At 36.0% G+C, this 23,349-nt stretch overlaps 1 protein-coding gene across 9 annotated transcripts in view; it reads left to right on the top strand.

Moving 5' to 3' along the window:
* Positions 1 to 23,349, top strand: part of VPS13B (vacuolar protein sorting 13 homolog B) — a 787,290-nt gene that overhangs the window by 26,634 nt on the left and 737,307 nt on the right. For all 9 annotated transcript variants that reach the window (XM_069600522.1, XM_069600521.1, XM_069600524.1 and 6 more), the window contains exon 4: positions 22,181 to 22,301. In XM_069600522.1, coding sequence (XP_069456623.1) covers positions 22,181 to 22,301 — 121 coding nt within the window. The remainder of the gene's footprint in view (positions 1 to 22,180; positions 22,302 to 23,349) is intronic.

The following is a 23,349-nucleotide window of genomic DNA, read 5'->3' as shown; positions in this document are numbered from 1 at the left end:
TGCTTCAGTCGTGTCTGACTCTGTGCGACCCCAGAGATGGCAGCCCACCAGGCTCCCCCGTCCCTGCGATTCTCCAGGCAAGAAGAATTTGTCTTGTCTGTGTCAGATATGTGATTTGCAAATAGTGTCTCTCAGTAATTTGTCTCTTCATGCTCTTATAAAGGTCTTTTGCAGAGTGAAAGTTTTGGTTTTGATTAGGTCCAATTTATTAATTTTTCCTTTTATGCTCTTTGGTTTCAATGTCAGATCTAAGAATTCTTTCCCTAGCCCAATATCTTAAAGTTCTTATGTGGTTTTTCCTAGGAATTTTGTAGTTGTAGTTTTAAATCTGTGATCCATTTTGAGTTAATTTTAATATAAAGTATGAAGTTTAGTTTGACATTCATCTTTTTGCCTGTGGATATTCACTGGTTTCAGTACCATGTGTGAAAACATTGCACCTCCTCCATTGAATTGTTTTTACCATTTTTGTCAAAAATCAGTTGGGTGTATTTGAGTCTATTTCTAGGTTTCCTACACTGTCCGTATAATTAATATATCTATTCCTATGTCAGTAACATACTCTCTTGATTACTGTAGGGTTAGCATTAGTAAGAGTGAGTCCTCCTACTTTTGTTGTTCAGTTGCTAAGTTGTGTCTGACTCTTTGTGACCCTCTGGACTGAAGCATGCCAGGCTTCCCTGTCCTTCACTATCTCCCAGTGTTTGCTCAGATTCATGTCCCTTGAGTCACTGATGCTATCTAACCTCTGCTCTCCCATTCTCCTTTTGCCTGCAGTCTTTCCCAGGATCAGGGTCTTTTCCAGTGAGTGGGCTCTTCTCATCAGATGGCCAAAGTACTGAGGCTTTGGCTTTGGCGTCAGTCCTTCCAATGAATACTTAGGGTTCATTTCCTTTAGGATTGACTGGTTTGATCTTGCAGTCCAGTGGACTCTCAAGAGTCTTCTCCAGCACCAACAGTTCAAAAGCATCAGTTCTTTGGTAGTTAGCTTTCTTTATGGTCCACCTCTCGCATCAGTACATGACTTCTGAAATACCATAAATTTGAGTAGACGGACCTTTGTTGGCAAACTGATGTCTCTGCTTTTTAATATGCTGTCTAGATTTGTCATAACTTTCCTTCCAAGCAGCAAGTGTCTTTTAATTTCGTGGCTGCAGTCATTATCCACAGTGATTTTGGAGCCCAAGAACATAAAATCTGTCACTGTTTCAACTTTCCCCCCATCTGTTTGCCATGAAGTGATGGGACCAGATGCCATGACCTTTGTTTTTGAATGTTGAGTTTTAAGCCAGTTTCTCACTCTCTTTCACCCTCATCAAGAGGCTTTTTAGTTCCTCTTCACTTTCTGCTATTAAAGTGGTATCATCTGCATATGTGAGGTTGTTGGTATGTCTCCCAGCAATCTTGATTCCAGCTTGTGATTCATCTAGCCTGGCATTTCACATGATATACTCTGCATATATTCTTTTTCAAAATTGTTTCTGTCTATTAGAAAGAGTCTTTTCTTTCCAGATTTTAGAATAGGCTTGTAAGTTTGGCAGAAATTGCCTTAAATGTGCAGAACAGTTTGGGGAGGGTTGACATCTTTACCATGTTGTCTTCTAATCCATGAACACAGTATGTTTCTTCAGTTACTTAGATTTTCTTTGATTTCTTTGATCAGCATTGTTTTTCCAGCCTGTGGATCCTGTATATGTTTTCCTAGATTTATAGCTAAATATTTTATTTTCTTTGGAGTATTTATAAATCTCATTGTGGTTTTTATTTTCATTTCCAGTTATTTGTTGTTATGCAGTTGATTTTTCTTTATTGATCTTGTGTTCTGCAACTTTGCTTCCTTTGTTAATTACAGGAGGGTTTTTTGTAGATTACTTGTAATTGTTTTCCAGATAATCACGTCAACTATTAATACAAATAGTTTTGTTTCCAATCTAGATGTTCTTCCATTCCTTTTTAACTTATGACTTAATATTTATACCTCTTCACTGAATCTGCCTCCATGATGCCATTATAAACATTTTGGGAGAGGTCATTAATAACATCATTGTTGCAAAATCTTTACTTTTTGGTCTCTTTTTGGAAACTTCACTTATGTGGCTCTCTTCCTATCTCTCTCTACCCTTTCTCTGGCTCTTCTTGGGGCTTCATTTCTGCTACCCATCCCAGAGTTTTAATTGGAGTTTCTTAGGCTTTCATTATTTTAGTCCTTGCCTCTCCTTGGATCATTTTATTCCCTAGTAGATTTAATTATTATATGCTGTTTATTCATAAAATGCTATTTTAGGGTCCGGTCTCTCCCCCCCCGACCCCTGAGCTCCAAGACCAAGAGCAAAATGGACCTTGACTTATATCTCTGTAGAATGTTTCAAACTGAATTTTATTTTAAACCTCAAATCCCTTCTTCCTTATATGTTTCCTATTTCAGTGAAAAATTCCACTTTTTACCTTTAATCCAGACTAGCACCCCTGAAGTCATGCTGAACTTTCTACATCCCTTATATCCAGTTATTTGTCCTACTCTGGACTCTACTGTTATCTCTTTTGCATATATCTATTTTAGTCCTCATTGATACTTCTCTCTGCGTATGATGTTTCCAAAATGTAAACTGAACTATATAACTACTGGGCTTAAAATTTCTTAATGGCTACCATCCTTTTGTTTTCACAGTTCTCAATCTTTTCAGTCTTCCAGCCTCTGGGGTCACTTTGTTTTCTCTCAAATTTCAGCTTCCCTGAGTTATTTGTAGGTCCTCTGCTGCTGCTAAGTTGCTTCAGTCGTGTCCGACTCTGTGCAACCCCATAGACAGCAGCCCACCAGGCTCCTCTGTCCTTGGGATTCGCCAGGCAAGAACACTGGAGTGGTTTGCCATTTCCTTCTCCACATTCATAATATCTTGATTATCATAGCATCTGTATAAATATGGTAAGCAGTTCATTCATGGACATGAGTAATAGGTGAGAATGATTTTTCTGAACACTATTTTCATTATCTTACTGATAAAGTCTTGATGCTCAATTTTCATTAATATATTGGTTGACTGGAATATCCTTTACTTCAAACTTAGTGTAAGCAATATTTTATTTATATTTTAAAGTAATGTTTTAATTGAAGGATCATTGCTTTACAATGTTCTGTTGGTTTCTGCCATACATCAACATGAATTAGCCATAGATGTACACACATCCACCCTGCCTCCTGAACCTCCCTCCCTCCTACCCCACCCCAGGCAGTATTTTAAGATGTCTTTTGTCCTTATGAAAATACATACAACAATTCAATTTTGATATTTATATAGTTATCCACTGGTAGATGAATTGCACAAAATTTTCTGTCTTATCTCTGGCTATCTCATATTCTCTAGAGAACTTTGAATAAGCTTAATATTTGTATAAACAAATTTGTTGGTAGAGACACATCTACAAAAAATTTCAGATAAGGTAATCAGAAATTAAATGTAAATACTCTTAGTTTTCTATTGCATTTCAACACTGCTGTTCCCCTGCATTGATACATAGATGATCAAGAATTGTGTACAATAGATTAACATATTTTTTCCATGGTATTGGATTTTCCTTGTATTATATATGCAAAGATAAAAAGCGAATAATATATTTAACATTTACTTTATATGTAGAGTTGACATTTTTGCCAAACTGAAGTGTACTGACATTTTTGCATACCTATATCTAATATAGTAAAAGGACATTTCATTTGTAAAGTAATAGCTATTTCTAAATGTTTATCCTGATTAGTTAAAAAGATTTGTGTTGTTAAATACCACTGAAACTCTTGACATCTGTATAAATTATCTAGCTTGACATCATCATACTTTTTTGTTCTGCCTTCTAGCGTACATAATTCCTATGATGCCAGGTACATCATAGGATTATAAAAAGGCAAATTACATTTGCTGCTTCTTTCTTTCTGATGACAGTTAAATTTTCCTCTAATTGTTTTTTCTCAATAATCTCTCTGCCAAAACTGGAAAACTTTGAGGAAAATTTTTACTTTATTTCCACATATTGGACCTTGAATAAATATTGAAATGTGAATTATTTTCATTTTTACTTGGGAGTAGAAAGAAGACCAGTAATTGGATTTGTAGAGCTGTAGTAAGGAAAAAGCAGAATAAATTACAAAGTCAGTGTTACTCTCAATAGATTATTTTTACATATTATTTATTTCAGATTTTTTTTTTTTTTTAATTCAAAAAGTACCTCCAGGGGATCTTCCCCACCTGGGGATCTTCCTAACCCAGGGATCCAACCTGTGTTCTAGAGCACAGACTCAGTAGTTGTGCTTGGGCTCAGCTGCTCTGAGGCATGTGAGATCTTCCTGCATCAGGAATTGAACCCATGTTTCCTGAATTGGCAGGTGGATTCTTCACCACTGAGCCACCAGGGAAGCCCTCTTGAATGTTTTAAGGAAAACATGTTATCTCATATGTAGCTTCTGATTTTAATTTTAGTATGGAAATACTGTCTGTAGTCTTAGAACAACCAGGTGGTAAAATACTTTGTTTTAAATTTAGATTTGTTTTTGAGGTGAAATAACTTGAATAATTTAAAAACATTATTGAAAAGGAAATAAAAAAACAAAAGCCACGAACATCCACAGATAACTTGTGGATGAATGAAAATGAAGGTAAATATGTCTTAAACTCTATTCTGTGCCTTAAAAATTCAGAAATAGGAGAAATCATGTTTTCTTAAACTTCTGCCTGTGTCTAAAGCTTCCTAATCAGAAGTGGTAGAGAGAGGACTCCTTTTAGTTAGCTGTTTGGAAAAAACAACAGCTATGTGTTATAAAGATTTAGTTCTTTATATATATGTACATATATATGTGTGTATATATATATAAATAATAAAAGTGAAAGTTTTAGTTGTTCAGTTGTGTCTGACTTTTTGCAAAACCAGAGATTGTAGCCCAGGCTCCACTGTCCATGGAGTTCTCCAGGCAGAAATATTGGAGTGGGTAGCCATTCCCTTCTCCGGGGGGATCTTCCCAACCCAGGGATTGAAGCTGGGTCTCCTGCATTGCAGGCAGATTCTTTACTGCCTGAGCCACGAGGGAAGACCATATTTTATATACATAGAGTAGAATTTTTTGTTATGTCATATATAAGATTGAAATTTGTGCCGCATGAAAACCAGACTTGGTATAAGGTGGATTTTTGATTTGATAATTTTTTAAGATGGATTTTTGATTTGATAATTTTTTTAACATTAAGAAAGTTTTAATTCTTGCTTGCCACTTTAGGTGTTTTTTTTTTTTTTGTGGGGGGTTCTGTTGTATTTGTTTTATCCTTGGGAAGACTTCTATTTACTTATTTTTTTCAGCTGTAGGAGCTGATCTCTTATAGCTCTTCTATGTTAAGAAGAAAAATTGGGATTGAGATAAGAAAGGAAGGCTTTAGTTTTGTGAAGGACTTTCTAAGAATGTTATGAATGAAAATATGGGGTTGTAATAGAAGTGCCAGTACAACCCTAATTATAGTGTTCAATGCTGTGGACTCTATAATTTCTGTGTCTGAATGTTGGGGGAAAAAAGCTGGTATGAAACATTGCAGCTTGCTGGTGCTGCAAGTTCTTTCTTCCCCTGTTGGCTTTAAGCCATCCCAGTGTGTTAGCTGGTATTAAAGATAATGAAGAACACAGACTGCAGCTTCTAGTTTTTTATTTTGGTCTGGTTCACAAAGTCGTCTCTAGATTCCCTTTTTATTCGTAAAATGTAGCAGTTGTCTGATTTTTGTTTTGTTAATTAGCTGCTGCTAATTTTCTTTTTTTTTGGATTGGATCATTTTTGCCTTGATTTTCTTTTTGAAACTTGTGGTATCATATCTTTAGAAACTGTACTGAGTCTATATATCTAAACTTAGCTTTCTCTAATTAGATTATAATTGGGTTTTACTAATGTGAATAAAAGTTCAGTGCAGTTTAGTTCAGTCGCTCAGTCGTGTCAGACTCTTTGAGACCCCATGAATTGCAGCACGCCAGGCCTCCCTGTCCATCACCAACTCCTGGAGTTCACTCAGACTCACGTCCATCGAGTCAGTGATGCCATCCAGCCATCTCATCCTGGGTCGTCCCCTTCTCCTCCTGTCCCCAATCCCTCCCAGCATCAGAGTCTTTTCCAATGAGTCAACTCTTCGCATGAGGTGGCCAAAGTACTGGAGTTTCAGCTTTAGCATCATTCCTTCCAAAGAAATCCCAGGGCTGATCTCCTTCAGAATGGTTGGATCTCCTTGCAGTCCAAGGGACTCTCAAGAGTCTTCTCCAACACCACAGTTCAAAAGCATCAATTCTTCGGCGCTCAGCCTTCTTCATAGTCCAACTGTCACATCCATACATGACCACAGGAAAAACCATAGCCTTGACTAGACGGACCTTAGTTGGCAAGTAATGTCTTTGCTTTTGAATATACTATCTAGTTTGGTCATAACTTGTTTCCCAAGGAGTAAGCGTCTTTTAATTTCATGGCTGCAGTCACCATCTGCAGTGATTTTGGAATAACAGTTACTGTCTGTTAATTGTAGTGTGTTAGATTATTTATATTTTATATAATTTTCTGTATGTTTAGGTTTGTCTTTTTATTTATTTATAATTTGTCCCATCTAATTTTCCTTCCTTTTCTCCTGCTTCTTTTAAATTGAGTATATATTTTAGCATTCCATTTTATCTTCATTATTGTTTTATTTACTATGTTCTTCATTTTCTTACTTAGTGATTGTTCAAGGGTTGACAAATAGGCATGCTTAACTTCTCATTGTCTGCTTTCGAATACTAATATACTGCCTAATGTATAATGTAAGTATTTTTTTTAGTATTCTTTACAATAGTGTGATTCTCTTTATTCCCTGTCATCATTTATACTAGTCTTGTTATAACTCTTATGTTTGTGTTACAGTCTCCAGGACTACATTGTCATCATCATTGTCTTTATCATCATCATAGTTATGATTGCTTTGAGCAGTTAATTAATTTTTAAGAAATTAAAAAGCATAAAGTGTCTGTTGTTTTTACCCACATAGTTACTTCTGACACTCTTCATTCCTTTATGTAGATTGACGTTTTTAATCTAGCATCTTTTTTTTTTTGTAGTGCATTTCATCCTGCTACAAATTCTTTGAGCTTTTGTTTGTTTGAAGAAGTCTTCTACTTTCTCTGCTGAAAAATTCTTATTTCTGGATTTAACCTTTGGGATCATTTCTGTCTCATCTGCCTGTGGTTGGGCTTGTCTGGTAGCAGCTGTGTCTGTTTTGTTTTCAGAAGAGGATAATAGCAAGAGTTGGAATGAGAGAAAGGTGGTCAACAGAAGATGAAAAGATGTTAGTAGAAGCAATATAAATAGCTTCAAGTAATGGCTTCTTTTTATGAACTCTTTAAACACTTTGTTAACAAACTCTAATGTTATTTGTTGAAAAATTTTGAACTTTGTTTTTCTCATTTGTTAAATGGAAATAATATAGGATGTTTGTGATGATTATGAACAATGAATATGAAGCACTTGCATTGTTTATGACAGTAAATAATTAGTTACTTATTGTGTTATTTTGCAGTTTTCGGATTATTTGATTTTAAAAATACTCTGTTATAAATAATATTCTGAAGATAAGGACTTTTTTCTTCCCCACTGTTAACAACTTTTGCCTCTGGCTTTGCACTGTGTATCCTGAATATAGCAGGTGCTTTTTTTTTTGTTTTTTTTTTTTATCTTTTACCACCTTCATTCTACTTTATTATTTTCAGGCTCTAGACCTAATAGTCTTTTCCTGTCTCAAGTTACTCAGCATCCACTCATTTATTAACTCAAGTAACATGGCTTCTTCCCTCACCACTATAAATGAATTATTCTTTCAAAGTTCGTGGTCATCTATTAGTAGTCGTAGTAAATCTTAAGTTTTGGTTTTCTAGTTTGTATGTACGTGCTCGTAGTTGTGTCCGACTCTTTGCAACCCCATGGACTGTAGCCCACCAGGCTTCTCTGTCCATGGAATTTTCCAGGCAAGAATACTGGAGTGGGTTGCCTTTTCTTTCTCCAGGGTATCTTCCCAGGCTTTGAACCATGTCTCTTGTGTCTCTTTGATTGGTAGGCAGATTCTTTACCACTGTACCACCTGGGAAGCCAAAAGACTTACTAGTTTGAGATGATTGTTAATACTGTAGTATTCAGATTTGCTATCTTATTGGTGAAGAATTAAATTTGCAACATTGTCCAGAAATGGAATAATTTTAGGGAGTGAATTTCATTTCCTATTGATGGTTATTTTGTGTTGATGGTTATTTTGTACATTTGCCTACACAGAGGTCCTGATCTGCACTCCCTAGTTGTTGAACTTTTCCTGAAGGTTAGACTCTCACCTCCAACAGTATTGCACTGTTTAGCTTAGGCATGCTTTACTGTTTGCCTCAGCTTGGCTGACTATACATCTCCTCATGTTAGATGTCATTCTCAAGTTTAGTTATCTTTTTTAGTAGAACCATTATTTATCTCTGATTTGCATTTGTTTTTCAGGAATATAGAAAGTATCATTGTTGACTGTAAGTAAAATGTTTCTAATATTTACAGTGTAAATGCAATTCCAAGAAAAAAGGGGACAAATGTTATTTAGGATCCTATCACAGGCTAGAAAGGTTATGGTCAAAATCCTTCAAGCTAGGGTTCGGCAGTACATGAACTGAGAACTTACAGATGTAGAAGCTGAGTTTCAAAGAAGCAGAGGAACTAGAGATCAAATTGCCCACATTCATTGGATCATGGAGAAAGCAAAGGAGTTCCAGAAAAATATCTGCTTCATTGAGTACTTGAAAGCCTGTGGATCAGAAAAAACTGTGGAAAATTCTCAATGAGATGGGAGTGCCAGACCACCTTACTTGTCTTTTGAGAAACCTGTATGCAGGTCAAGAAGCAACAGTTAGAATTGGACATGAAACAATGGACTGGTTCAAAATCAGAAAGGAGTATGACATAAAGTGTCATCCTGCTTATTTAACTTTTATGCAGAGTACATTATGCAAAATGCTGGGTTGGATGAACCCAAGCTGGAATCAAGATTGCTGGGAGAAATCTCAACAACCACAGACATGCAGATGATATCATTCTAATGGCAGAAAGTGAAGAGGAGCTAAAGAACCTCTTGATAGGGTGAAAGAGGAGAGTGAAAAGGCTGACTTGAAACCCAGCAGTCAAAAAACCAAGATCATGGCATCTAGTCCCATTACTTCCTGGGAAACAAAAGGGGAAGAAATAGAAGCAGTGACAGATTTTCTTTTCTTGGGCTCCAAAATCATCGCTAGTGGAGACTACAGCCATGATATTAAAAGACGCTTCCTCCTTGAAAGGAAAACTCTGACACACCCAGACAGCATATTAAAAAGCCACTTTGCCAACAAAGGTCCGTATAGTCAAAGCTGTGGTTTTACCAGTAGTCATGTATGGATGTTAGAGTGCCAAAAAATTGATGCTTTTGAATTGTCGTGCTGCAGAAGACTCTTGGGCGTCTCTTGGAGTGTAAGGAGATCTAACAAGTCAATCCTAAAGGAAATCAAACCTGAATATTCATTGAAGGACTTATGCTGAAGTTCCAATACTTTGGACACCTGATGGTAAAAGCCAACTCATGCTTCAGAAACACTGAAGGCAAAAGAAAAAGGTGGCAGAGGATGAGATGATTGAATGGCATCATCTACTCAATGGGCATGAGTTTGAACAAACTCCAGGAGGTAGTGAAGGACAGGAAAGCCTGGAGTGCTGCAGTTGATGGGGTCGCAGAGTCAGACAACTCACCGACTAACAGCAACAGTCTGATTAGCTGGATTTCCTTGTCCATCAAAGGAAAGTCAGTAAGAGACTGGATATATGTTTAAGAAGCAAAATATTGTGATTCTTATTTTTCTAACCTGTTAAAGATTATATTATCTGAAAAATAAGATTATACATTAATTTTAAGTTCTTAATAGATAATATGTTGTTATTCTATAACAGTTAAAGTATTAAGATCTAGTCTTAACCATTGTTGAAGGTATCTGTGAGTATGACAGATACTCACATATAGAATAATCTTATGGGATTTCAAATACAAAATAAACAGTTATCTCTTTAAACAGAGATATAGTAAACATTATGGTTCTTGAGGTTTTTTCCTTTTTATTTTTTTTTAAAGCAGCAGCACACTCATACTATAGCTCTACCAGAATCCCCTTCATAGCAAAAATGAAATGAAGCATCATTATCTGAGTACTTAGCTAATATAAAATTAAAAAATTTTTCTTATTATAGTGTATAATTTAAATCTTTTAACCTTTACTGCAGTTATGTAAAATCTTAATTGTCTTCATTAGTATTATTGAGATGTATTTATGGTATTATACTATTGAGAAAATTCTGTGTTTTACTGAAAATTTGTCTCAAAATGTATTCTTATGTATTCAGTGCTCCCTGGGTTGGAAATTGTATCCAGTTTTGTTTCCCTACTCTTCTCTTTTTCTCCAAGTTAGTTTTACATTTTACTTTCTTTATCATGTTAGCCAAATTTTAACTTCTCCTTTTGCATATGTTTAGAATGCGCTTTTTTGATGTATTATTTTCTTCAGAAATGTTTTATTTTTCTTTTTCTTTGGGTCTGTAGAATTTTCTTCAGGCTATCTTCTTACTGAAAATTGCTTTTCTTTTTCTTAGTCAACATTTGTTGTTTTATTAGACATTAGTTATAAAAGGGATAATGGTAGAAATGTCTTCTTAGCAGTACTGTAGCCAGGCAAAAAGTTTGTACTTTTCCCCCAGGATATTTTAAAGAGTCCCTCGTTAGTTAGACATATTGTATTAGTTAGATATATTGTAGTCTGTCTGTTTTTTTTTTTTTTTTGTATTGTATAATGAAAATACTGGATTCCAAAACAATTTCAGATTGAATTATTGTTTATCCTGTATGTTTTATTAAGGCAAGTGTTTTAAAACAAGAGTAATTAAACTTTATGGCTCATGGGCCTACTGCCTGTTTTTATAAATAAGGATTTTTTGAAACACAGCTAAATATTGTCTATGGCTGCTTTCTTTTATTCATTTTTTAAATTGAAATATAATTGACATACATTATGTTAGTGTCAGGTGTACTACATAGTGATTTGACAGTCGTTTCCATTACAAAATGATCATCACTGTAAACTTAGTAATGATCTGTCTCCATATAAAGTTATTACATGACTCTTGGCCATAGTCTTTATGCTGTATGTTACATTCCCAAGGCTTATTTATTTTATGACTAGGGGTTGGTACCTCTTAATGTCCTTCACTTATTTTGCCCAACCCCTCACCTTCTTCCTCTTTGGCAACCAGTGATTTGTTCTCGGTATTTACGAGTCTGGTTTGGTTTTTTTTTTTGTTTCTAGATTCCACGTGTAAGTGAGATGATATGGTATTTGTTTTTCTTTATCTGAGTTATTTCAGTTAGCATTATACTGTCTGGATTCACCCATGTTATTGCAGATGACAAGATTTAATTTCTTTTGGCTAATATTCCACAGTGTGTGTGTGTCCCACATCTTCTTTATCCATTCATCTGTCAGTAGACACTTAGGTTGCTTCCGTATCTTGGCTGTTATTAATAGTGGTGTAGTGAATATTGGGGTGCATATATCTTTTCAAGTTAGTGCTTTTGTTTCCTTTAGGCAAATACCCTATATTGAAATTGCTAGATTATATGATAGTTTTGTTTTTAATTTTTTGAGCAACCTCCATACTGTTTTCCATTGTGACTGGACCAATTTACAATCCCATCGACAATGCAGGAGGACTCCCTTTTTACCCTGTCCTCACCAACACTTGTTATTTGTTGTCTTTTTGATGATAGTCATTTTGACAGGTGTGAGATGCTGTCTCACTGTAGGTTTGATTTGTATTTCCCTGATGATTAGTGATGTTGAGCATCTTTTCATGTATCTGTTGGCCATTTGTATGTCTTCTTTGGAAAAATATCTGCCTAGGTCCTTTACCTAATTTTTAATCTGATTATTTGTTTTTTCAATATTGAGTTTTGTGAATTCTTTGTATATTTTGGAAATTACCCCTTTCTTTATTACATGTATCTTTTGCAAGCATTTTCTCCCGTGCAGTAGGTTGACTTTTCATTTTGTTGATAGTTTCCTTTGTTGTGTAAATGCTTTTTGGTTTGATGTCATACCATTTGTTTTTTGCTTTTGTTTCTCTTTCCTGAGGAGACAAATTGAAAACAAATATTGCCAAAACCTCTGTCAAAGAGTGTGTTGCCTATGTCGTCTTCTAGGAATATTATGGTTTCAGATCTTACGTTTAAGTATTTAACTCATTTTGAGTTTATTTTTATATCTGGTGTGAGAAAGCCGTCCTGTTTGATTCTTTTGCATGAAGCTGTCCAGTTTTCCCAATACTATTTATTAAAGAGGCTGTTTTTCCTGATTTTATATTCTTGCCTCCTATGTCACAGATTGGTTGACCATATAAGAAGCATTGGTTTATTTTGTGTTCTCTATTCAGTTGATATATGTGTCTGTCTTTGGTCCAGCACCATACTGTTTTGATTACTGAAGCTTTGCAGTATAGCTTGCAAGCAGCAAGTGTGATATCTCCAGCTTTATTCTGTCTCAAGGCCTTTTTGGCTATTTGTTTTTTTGTGTGCTTTTTTTTTGTGTTTCCATACTAATTTTAGAGTTAGTTGTTCTGTGAGAAATGCAGTTGGTATTTTGATAGGGATTGCACTGAAAGACAGCACACACACAAAAATTTTGTCCCAGTATCACTGAATAACATGGTTGCAAAATCCCCAACAAATATCAGGCAGCCAAATTCAACAATACATTACATACACCATGACCAAGTGGGGTTTATCTCAGAGGTGCAAGGATAGTTTGATATCCAGAAGTTCATCAGTGTGACATATCACATTAACAAATTGGAGAATAAAGACCATATGACCATGTCAGTGAAAGCAGAAAAAAGCTTTTGACAAAATTCAATGTTTGTTATTGATAAAAGCTCTCAACAAAGTGGCTATGGAAAGTGCATACCTCAATATAATAGAGGCATATGTGGCATACCCACAGCCTACACCAGTGGTGAAAACCAGTACCCAGTGGTGAAAAGTTGAAAGCTTTTCCTTTAAGATCAAGAGAAGACAAAGATTCAGTCTAGTATTGGAAGTTCTCATTACAGCAATTGGACAAGAAAAAGAAAAGGAATCCATATTGGAAAGGAAGAAATATACCTGTCACTGTTTGCAGATGGCATGATATTATAAAGAATTAAAGATGCCACCAGAGAATTAATAGAACTAATAAATAAATTCAGTAATGTTGCTGGTTACAAAATTGATAAACAAAAACCTGATTTGCTTCTATAGACTAATGATGAATTTTCATAGACATAAAGAAAACCCATTTACAGTCACAGCAAAAGGAATAAAATACCTAGGAGTAAATCTAACCAGGGATCTCTGTACTTGAAATTTTAAAAGCTCATTGTCGTCATTTTGCAAAATTATAACAGATACAACATCTTCCCAGGTGGTGCAGTGGTATAGAGTCTGCCTGCCAGGGCAGGAAAAACAGACATGGCTTTGATCCTTGAATTGGGAAGATTCCCTGGAGTGGGAAATGGCAACCCACTCCACTATTCTTGCCTGGAAAATTCCATGGACAGAGGAGCCAGGGAGGCTACAGTCCTTAGGGTGTCAAAGAGTCAGACACTACTGAGTGACTGCACACAGAAGGAGTCTTAGGAGATTGAAAAAATAGTAGCTATGTTGACTCATTGACTGAATTGGAAAGGACTGTTGTTTTTTTTTTTTTCCGAGGAATAGAGGTTAGGGGAAAGAAGTCTGTTGCAGGATCCATGAGTTTTTAAAATGTTATTAGAATGATTGACTTTTTAAAAGATAATTTTTGTTTATTTTTGGCTATGCTAGATCTTGTTGCTGCATGAGCTTTTCTCTAGTTGTGGCGAGTGCGGGGGCTAGTCTCCAGCTATGGTATGCGGGCTTCTCATTGCAGTGGCTTCTCCCACTGCAGAGTGAACTCTAGGGTTTGTGGGCTCAGTAGTTGTGGCTCCGGGGCTCTGGGGCATAGACACAAAAGTTGTGGTGCAGGGGCTTATTTGCTCCAAGACACCTGGGATCTTTCAGGACCAGGTATTGAATCCATGTCTCCAGCTTTGGCAGGTGGATTCTTTACCACTGAGCCACCAGGGAAGCTCCACAAATTTTGTTTTACCATTGAGTATGAGTTGCTAGCCTTTAAAAGAATTCTCATTGCTAATTTTCTGCATCATTTAATTTCTAAACTATTACAATGGCCTATTGTTGCTGTTGTTCAATTGTTCAGTCGTGTCTGACTCTATGGGACCCCATGGACTGCAGCATGCCAGGCTTCCCTCCCCATCACCATTTCCTGGAGCTTGTTCAAAAACATGTCCATTGAGTCAGTGATGCCGTCCAACCATCTCATCCTGTTGCCCCCTTCTTCTCCTGCCTTCAGTCTTTCCCAGCACCAGGCTCTTTTTTAATGAGTCGACTCTTCACATCAGGTGACCAAAGTATTGGAGCTTCAGCTTCAGCATCAGTCCTTCCAGTGAGTATTCAGGGTTGATTTCCTTTAGGATTGACTGGTTTGATTTCCTTGCAGTCCAAGGGACTCTCAAGAGTCTTCTCCAACACCACAGTTCAGAAGTTATCAATTCTTCAGCGCTCAGCTTTCTTTATAGTCCAACTCGCATTCATACACGACTACTGAAAAACCATAGCTTTGACTAGATGGACCTTTGTTGGCAAAGTAATGTCTCTGCTTTTTAATATGCTCTCTAGGTTTGTCATAGCTTTTCTGCTTTTAATTTCATGGCTGCAGTCACCATATGCAGTACTTTTGGAGCTGAAGAAAATAAGGTCTGTCACTATTTCCATTGTTTCCGCATCTGTTTGCCATGAAGTGATGGGACTGGATGCTATGATCTTTGTTTTTTGAATGTTGAGTTTTAAGCCAGCTTTTTCACTCTCCTCTTTCACTTTCATCAAGAGGCTCTTTAGTTCCTTGCTTTCTGCCATAAGGGTGGTGTTATCTGCATATCTGAGGTTATTGATATTTCTCCTGGCTATCTTGATTCCAGCTTGTGGTTATCCAGCCTGGCATTTCGCATGATGTACTCTGCATAGAAGTGAAATAAGCAGGGTGACAGTATATAGCCTTTATGTACTCATTTCCCTGTTTGAAAACAGTTCATTGTTCTATATCCAGTTCTAACTGTTGCTTCTTGACCTGCAAACAGGCTTCTCAGGAGGCAGGTCAGGTGGTCTTCATCTCTTGAAGACTTTTCCATAGTTTGTTGTGATACACAGAGTCAGAGGCTTTGGTGTAATCAGTAAAGCAGAAGTAGATGTTTTTTTGGAATTCTTTTGCTTTTTCTATGATTCAACAGATATTGGCAATTTGATCTCTAGTTCCTTTTCATTTTCTACATACAGCTTGAACATCTGGAAATTCTCAGGTCATGTAGTATTGAAGCCTCATTTGGAGAATTTTGAGCATTAGGTTGCTAGCATGTGAAATGAGTGCAGTTGTGCTGTAGTTTGAACATTCTTTGGCATTGACTTTCTTTGGGGTTGGAATGAAAACTGACCTTTTCCAGTCCTGTGGCCATTGCTGAGTTTTCCAAATTTTCTGGCATATTTAGTGCAACACTTTCACAGCATCATCTTTTAGGATTTGAAGTAACTCAGCTGAAACTCCATGATCTCCACAAGCTTTGTTCGTAGTGATGCTTCCCAAGGCCCTCTTGAGTTCACATCCCAGAATGTTTGGCTCTAGGTGAGTGATCACACCATCGTGGTTATCTGGGTCATGAAGATCTTTTGTATAGTTCTTTTGTGTATTCTTGCCACCTCTTCTTAATATCTTCTGCTTTAGTTATGTCCTAGGTGTTTCTGTCCTTTATTGTGCCCATCTTTGCTTGAAGTGTTCCCTTGGTATCTCTTAATTTTCTTGAAGAGATCTCTAGTCTTTCCCATTCTGTTGTTTTCCTCTATTTCTTTGCATTGATCACTGAGGAAGGCTTTCTTACATCTCTTTGCTCTTCTTTGGAACTCTGCATTCACATGGGTATAGCTTTCCTGTTCTCCTTTGCCTTTTGCTTCTCTTCTTTTCTCAGCTATTTATCACGCCTCCTCAGACAACCGTTTTGCCTTTTTGCATTTCTTTTTCTTGGGGATGGTTTTGATTACCGCTTCCTGCATAATGTTACAAACTTCCATCCATAGGTCTTCAGGCACTCTGTCAGATCTAATCCCTTTAATCTATTTGTCACTTCACCATATAATTTTAAGGCATTTAATTTAGGTCATACTTGAATGGCCAAATGGTTTTCCCTACCTTTTTAGTCTTAATTTTGCAATAAGCAGTTCATGATCTAAGCCACAGTCAACTCCCCGTCTGACTAATAATAGCTTATTAATTTTTATTAATTGTTAGTATCTCTTCTTTTGTGCTTTGTCACGTTACCTGAAGATTCTTCTTCCTGAGTGAAGTACTTCATCTTGTTAGTCTCCTACTAATAAGTTTCATTGGCTCCTCAGTATGTAGAATAAAGCTTATATTTCTTGAACTGATATTCATATAGCCCGTTGCTACTGCTGCTGCTGCTGTTGCTAAGTCGCTTCAGTTGTGTCCGACTCTGTGCAACTTCATAGATGGCAGTTCCACCAAGCTCCTCTGCCCATGGAATTCTCTAGGCAAGAGTATGGGAGTGGGTTGCCATTTTCTTCTCCAGTAACCCATTGAAAACGCCATAAATAGACATTTTTTTCCTGTGTGTCTTTTTTCTTCTCTCTCTGCCATTCTTTTTTCTTCCCTTTCTCTTTGCTTTCCTGTCTTTTATCAGTAGCAATGGAAGGGGCTTTCTATCAGATGTATCTGGGTGTTCATCCTGGCTATTTTCCTTCATGTCTTTTTGACCTTAGAACCTCTTAAGCCCCAATTTCCTCATCCTTAAAATACTGGAGGTCTGGCACATATAAATGCTCAGTAAATTTTACTGTTATTTTTGCGTTAGTGTGTGTGAGACCTATGTAATAAATAGCTGATTAACTTGAATTGCTCTTAATCTTTTTATGCCTATAAGTAAAGCTACCAGGATAAGTACCATCTATTTGTACTACCTGTTTTCTCTCAAAATGCCTAACAGTTAAAAGAAAAAATCAAGTGGTTCTTGTTGAGGGAAGTTATACACGTAAGAAGACAAAGTGCAGTTTTATTAATCGGCTCACTCACCCAATCCCTACTGAATTTTGGTAAATATTAGACGGTGGAGTGTGGCTTAGGCTGGGATGTCTCTGTATGTACTTTTGTTCTCTCCTCCCTTAATTTCTGCCAATATCACATTCCAAATCTAAGGATGAGTCTAAGCACTTCAATTCAGTGATTTTTAAAAAGAGGGGAGAGGTTGCCTATATGATATATACTGACTGATTCAAAGGAAAAAGGATGTCACAGGCAATAATAAAGGACAGATTTTTTTCTAACATTATGCTGTTAACCAGTATAGTTTGATTGTTCTCTGGCAGGGGCAGTATCCTGGGAATGTGAAAAGAAGGCCAGAGGAGCTAGTTGTTGCGTCATGTGGGGAACGTGGCTCTCAGGTAGAAGAGTGGCTCCACCACACAGGTGTTTATAGTTAGGACAGTGATCTCTTTCTCTGTTAAAATGTAGCCTAATATGTCTTAGTGTATGTTCAGTTTTGGCCTGTTAGGTTAGCTGTCCCTCCTTTTGGGAGGTTCCAGTAAAAGAATGCAGGGGAGCATCAGCTCTCTTTTCTTCTTTCCTAGCCTGTCACACCCTTGATTGCAGAGAAGAGGGAAGCAGCCTCTTGTGTGGGCCTAAGCTGATGTGTGAAGAGGCTGGGGGTATACGCACCTCCTTTACTGAGGTGGCTTGGCTTTTTTTTTTAATGACTAAAGTTACATTTATTAATATTCTTGTCAGAGTAGAAGGGATCCAGAGATTCCCAATTTTAGCCCAGAAGGTAATATATATATATTTTTTCCTGGCTGGCTCTCATATTCTACAAGTGTCCCTCTGCATTGCTGACTTGCCTTGGCTCTCTGACTCTCCAAAGTACAGGCTTACCTTTTGAGATTCTTTCTGGCGACTGTTGTCTTTGCACTTGCTTCTGGAGGGGTTAGAGGTGAACTTAACCTTCGGGCTTTGTAGCAGTTCATTTCCAAGACCCTCACACTCTCTTCAGGAGTGACTAGAGCTGCCAGGTGAGCCTTAGTCCTCTGCTTGCCAAGTCTGGTGCTGCAAGGCTGAAGAATGCAAGACACATCACTTCTTAGTTGTGTCTTTTGGTCTCTCCTTCTTCAACTCTTTCTTACTCTTAACCTTTTTCTAAAACAAGGACTTAGAATGATTCAGTCACCGGTTTTAAGTTTTGTCCTCAATCTTACTCTACTGTTGTGAATCCGGGAGTTGATGGCTTTCCAGTTTTAATTGACCAGCCCTTCGAGGGCTAAGGTGAAAAGTATGCAACATGATCCCATGATCTGTCAGTGTGAAAGTAACAGATCTATTTAAATACAGGGTTTTGCCACATTTTCCCTCTGTTAGGAACTTTTGTAAGGAAATGACATTCTTGCTTGTTTCATGAGGAGCAAAGGGCAGTATTTTCAGAAATAGCTATGTGGTCCCCAAGAGACAACATTCTTTTGCCATGAAATATACTTAACTTGACATTTTGGAAAAATTGCAACCTAAATAAGAAAGATATAACTGTAATATGTTTGGGGTTAAAAATTATCTCAAAACATTTTAACTAGTATTTTTGAGAACAGAGTTTCTTTTATTAGAAGTTAGAGACTTTCAATGAATTAAAATGTGTAATAGCCCAAAGTGATACGTATTGGTTAAAAGCAGATGATGAATTCAAACTAATGATTCCAGTGTTAATAGTAAATATTATAATTGTTTTACTTTATTTTTATTTAAGTTAGTTGGGGCATGATTTGAATGGAAGCTCACTTATAATTGATGCAATTAAAATGTAATTGAAATGAAAACAAGTTGAAATTATCAAAAGGATTATTTTCTAATTATAATATATATGCACCCATGATTTCCTAAGCATAATTAAGAAAGAAGTGTTTACATATTTTGTAATGTTTGTTTCATTCCTATGGGTACCATGATTAATGCCCTTTTTTAAGGCACACTGAAATTTTAAGTTATTAAAATTTTTGCTTAAATAAAGTTAGTTTGTTTTTCTTTTAAATGATAAAAACGTGTAGTTTGTAGGGAAGCTTTATTCACTTTTTAAAAGACTTTTTGAAAACTTATACTTAATCTATGCAGTTTACCCTTTTTTGCTGCTAATAACTTTAAAAATAAAATAACTTGTTCTTTCTTTTGCTTTAAGATATTTGTCATCTAGTGTATGCCAGATTTATTGGACTGCAGTAGTTTTAGTGCATTTTGGCTGGAATGTTTATTATGACATCACTGTAATCTATATACAGTATGTGATTTCAGATGGTTTCAGTGTTAAATATTTTCATAATTATGCTAGTTTTGGCAGTTCACTTGGAACTTTTTCACATCTCTTTAATGAATATGTTTTACTTCTGGGCTTTTGAGACAACCATATGTTTCAAAAATTAATAGTGTGCTTTTAATGTTAACATTGTGCAGAAGTGTATGACTACAGACATTTTTAAGGATCTAAGTTGAACTAAAAGTAATTACAGTGAGGTTTTATTCACAGTAGTAGTCTTTTAGTATTTAGAGACTATAACATTCCCCAAAATAACAGAAGATGTCATTATAAAGATTGAATAGTGAAGTTGTTTCGTGGAATGAAATGCTGTGAAGTTTGTTTTGCATTAAAATGAATATAAGTTCATGCAGAAATTTCCTTCATTGTTTATTATAGCAAATCTTTGAACTTTTTGCTTGTAACAAAGTTTCAGACAGAAATTTTTTCTTTTACTAATGTATGACTAGCATCTGAAGTCATGCCATATTATAAAAGATTCATTTTTATTATTATATAATCCTGTTAGTGGTTGTAGTGACGAACATCTTTTGTATCCTAAAGGAGGGCCTATCATTGTTCTTACTGCCTCTAGTATCCTGTTAGAATGGTAAATTTAGTAGTTACCCTTCTTTTAGTTCTTGAAATTTTCTCTTCAAATATATAAGAGAAAACCTAAATTCATGACCATTCTTTTAAGCATTATGAAATAGTTTTATTGTTGATTAATGAGTTAAATGATGCATAGTACACCCTCAGTTTCCCTTTGTGTTGGAGAGGTGTTTGATCTCTGTTTCCTCATGCATCTCTCAAGCAGAATGTGCTAGTTTAACCTCCTGTGCTAGTTTAACCTCCCCAAAGGAATAAGGTGATGTCAGATGCTTTTATTTCATATTACTACCCCATCTATTTCCTCCTTGTAATACCTGTGTTTTTTGAAAGAGCAATCTATGCTTATTTTTTCCATCTTAACGTGTTATTCACCCTTTGATCTGCTCTTTTACCTCTCCCACTCCCTATACTGGATTACCAAACCTTTTTTTTTTTGATTATTGGCACCCTCCTCCTAGTTACCAAATCTTGAGTGTCAAATAGAATGAAGGTTGAGAACATCTCTATAGTTCTTTACATGACTGCGTTTTAATTGAACTAGACCTTTAGCTTTTGGTATTGTTCTCCCATCTTAAATGTTGTCTGTTGTGGCTTTTTTTTTCCTTTTGACTGATCACTATTCTTTGTATGTGCTATTTATAGTTTTCCCCCCTATTTAACCTCTAGTGAAGTGAAGAGAAGTCGCTCAGTCGTGTCCGACTCTTTGTGACCACATGGACTGGAACCTATCAGGCTCCTCTGTCCATGGGATTTTCCAGGCAATAGCACTGGAGTGGGTTGCCATTTCCTTCTCCAGCAGATCTTCCCGACCCAGGGATCGAACCCAGGTCTCCTGCATTGTAGACAGACGCTTTACCATCTGAGCCACCAGGGAAGTCCTCTAATGTTAACCTGAAACATTCACTCAGTTTTAATGACCTGATCTCTCTGGTTCTTCCAAATAGAATGACTCTTTGTGTTCCTAGTACTTAAATAAACAAAAAAGTACTCTTGTAGACTGGTTTTATATGTTTTAAATAGATTCTGAAATCTTTGAGGACAGTTGCTTTTGTAAATCTAGCAATTAACACATAAAAACATTTTATAAATGTTTGTTGAATCAAGTCAGGAAGAGTACTCATTCGTGTTGTGTAAATTTCAAAAATATGTGTATTTTGAAGTTTTTATGTTATCCATATTAGAAACTAGTTAAACCTCATATCTAATCTGAATAATAATAATTCAGTGAACATTGTTAAATGGGTGCCAAGAATTCTAAAGATGATTAATTTTAATCCTTAAAGGTGGGCTGGCTGATTCATATTGATGTTGGTAAAAACCAATGCAATACTGTAAAGGAATTATCCTTCAGTTAAAAAAAGAGCTTTGAGAAATAGACTTCAAAAAAACAAACAATAAATTATTACCAAGAAAAAAAGATGGGTTTCCCCTGTGGCTCAGTGGAAAAGAATCTGCCTGTAATGCAAGAGACTGGATTCTATCCCTGGGTCCAGAAGATCTCCTGGAGAAGAGCAACCTGTTCAGGTATTCTTGCCTGAGAAATCCACAGTGGAGCCCTAAGAGTTGGATACAACTTAGAAACTAAAACAAACAAAATTACTAATTAAAAAATGTGATTAAGAAGACAGCTTGGATTCTCAACTCTCAAAATAGTGAGGGTTTTTATATATAAACAAATACATGAAAATTAAAACCCGTTCCTTTTATTTCAGATTTTCAAATGGAAAATGTTTAAAGGCTTCAATTGAATTGTATTCTTTTGCTGAAGCCATATTTGACATTATCAAGTGGTTTGTTTTGATATCAACTAAAGAAACAGTTTCTAATTTTAAACTACTGCTTGTTTAAAAAATGCTGTTTAAGAGTGCAAAGTACAAAAATTTTGGTTACATAGGTTTTTATAGCTAAAAATATAAAGCTGGAAGAGTCTAACATCAATTTTAGTAACCTACATACATTCAAGAAAACTTTCTAAAATTTTTGAATGGTGATTGCTACTTTGCTTTTTTTTCTTCCAAATAAAAATAGGATGACCATGAAAGCTGTGGTTCTAATTCTACCAACCGTAGTACTACTGAGAACACAAAAACATCAGCAAAACCCCGAAGAATTCAGCAGGCCGCTCCCACAGATCCTGATTTGCCACCAGGTAACTTCTAAGGGGATTGATAAAACCAAAATTTTGATTGTCATTGATCATTGTTGTAGCCCTTTGTAGGATATATATTTTCCATATTTTTTACTGTCGTAAAGTATTTAAAGTATACGTACATTTGCTGCATAACGTCAGAACAGATTGAAAGAGATTTGTGAGAGCTTTGGAATCATTCAAGGTTTGGTGCTCGTTTGCTCGAGATTATTCCTTAAGTTTCTTTCTTACATCCTCTCCAAGCAGTGATTTGCCTCTGAGTAATACTTATAGTCTCTTCATTCCTCTTGCTTCTTGATAAACAAAGGAATGACACTAAGTTGATCTCAGTTTCTGGAAACTGTAAAATTCACTAACAGAATCACAGAATTTTGTAACTAGGAGACCATCTCTCTTTTTAGTTCCTGAAATTTTTATTTATCTGGAAGAGTAGTGGCTTTCAAATAACAGTTTCTTGATAAATATTTAATGAAGGAAAAAAACCCCCAAAGCAGTGATTGTTCCATGATGGCTTTGTGGCCAAGGTGCATTGCTGCCTTTTTACAGTTAGCAGTTGTCAGTCACTCCTCTTTTATTTATCAGTTCCTTTTTTTTTTTTGAGGTATAGTTGACATTGGTATATACTTGTTTTCTGCCCCAAAGCTTTGTAAGCTCTCTGCTGGATTCAAACTAGTTATTTGACCGTCTTCTGGCACCATCTACTTTACTTGTAAGAGGTTGGCATTAGTTGCATCATTTCATAGCCCTCCTGTCTCAAATGTAGGTTCTAAATTACATTTGAATTGAGCGTATTTAACTAGTGTTATTGTGATGTTATTACTGATGCTTTGTGTTCTTAGGAACTTTACCTAACAGGTCTCACTATTCCCTCTGGCTTTAGAATAAATAGATTAATTGCTATGGCTGGAGAAAGTGCTAAAAGAAGTTATTTTAATTCTGAATGTTTCTAATTCTTCTTAGAGTAGTGTGATGTTTACAGCACTTGATAAATTTTTAACTTAATTATTAACTCCTTGGGAGAAATCCCTGTTGAATTTAATTAAACTGT

Source organism: Ovis canadensis, chromosome 9 (genome assembly GCF_042477335.2).
Source record: "Ovis canadensis isolate MfBH-ARS-UI-01 breed Bighorn chromosome 9, ARS-UI_OviCan_v2, whole genome shotgun sequence".
Lineage (NCBI taxonomy): Eukaryota > Metazoa > Chordata > Mammalia > Artiodactyla > Bovidae > Ovis > Ovis canadensis.
This window is presented reverse-complemented; position numbering and strand designations above follow the sequence as displayed.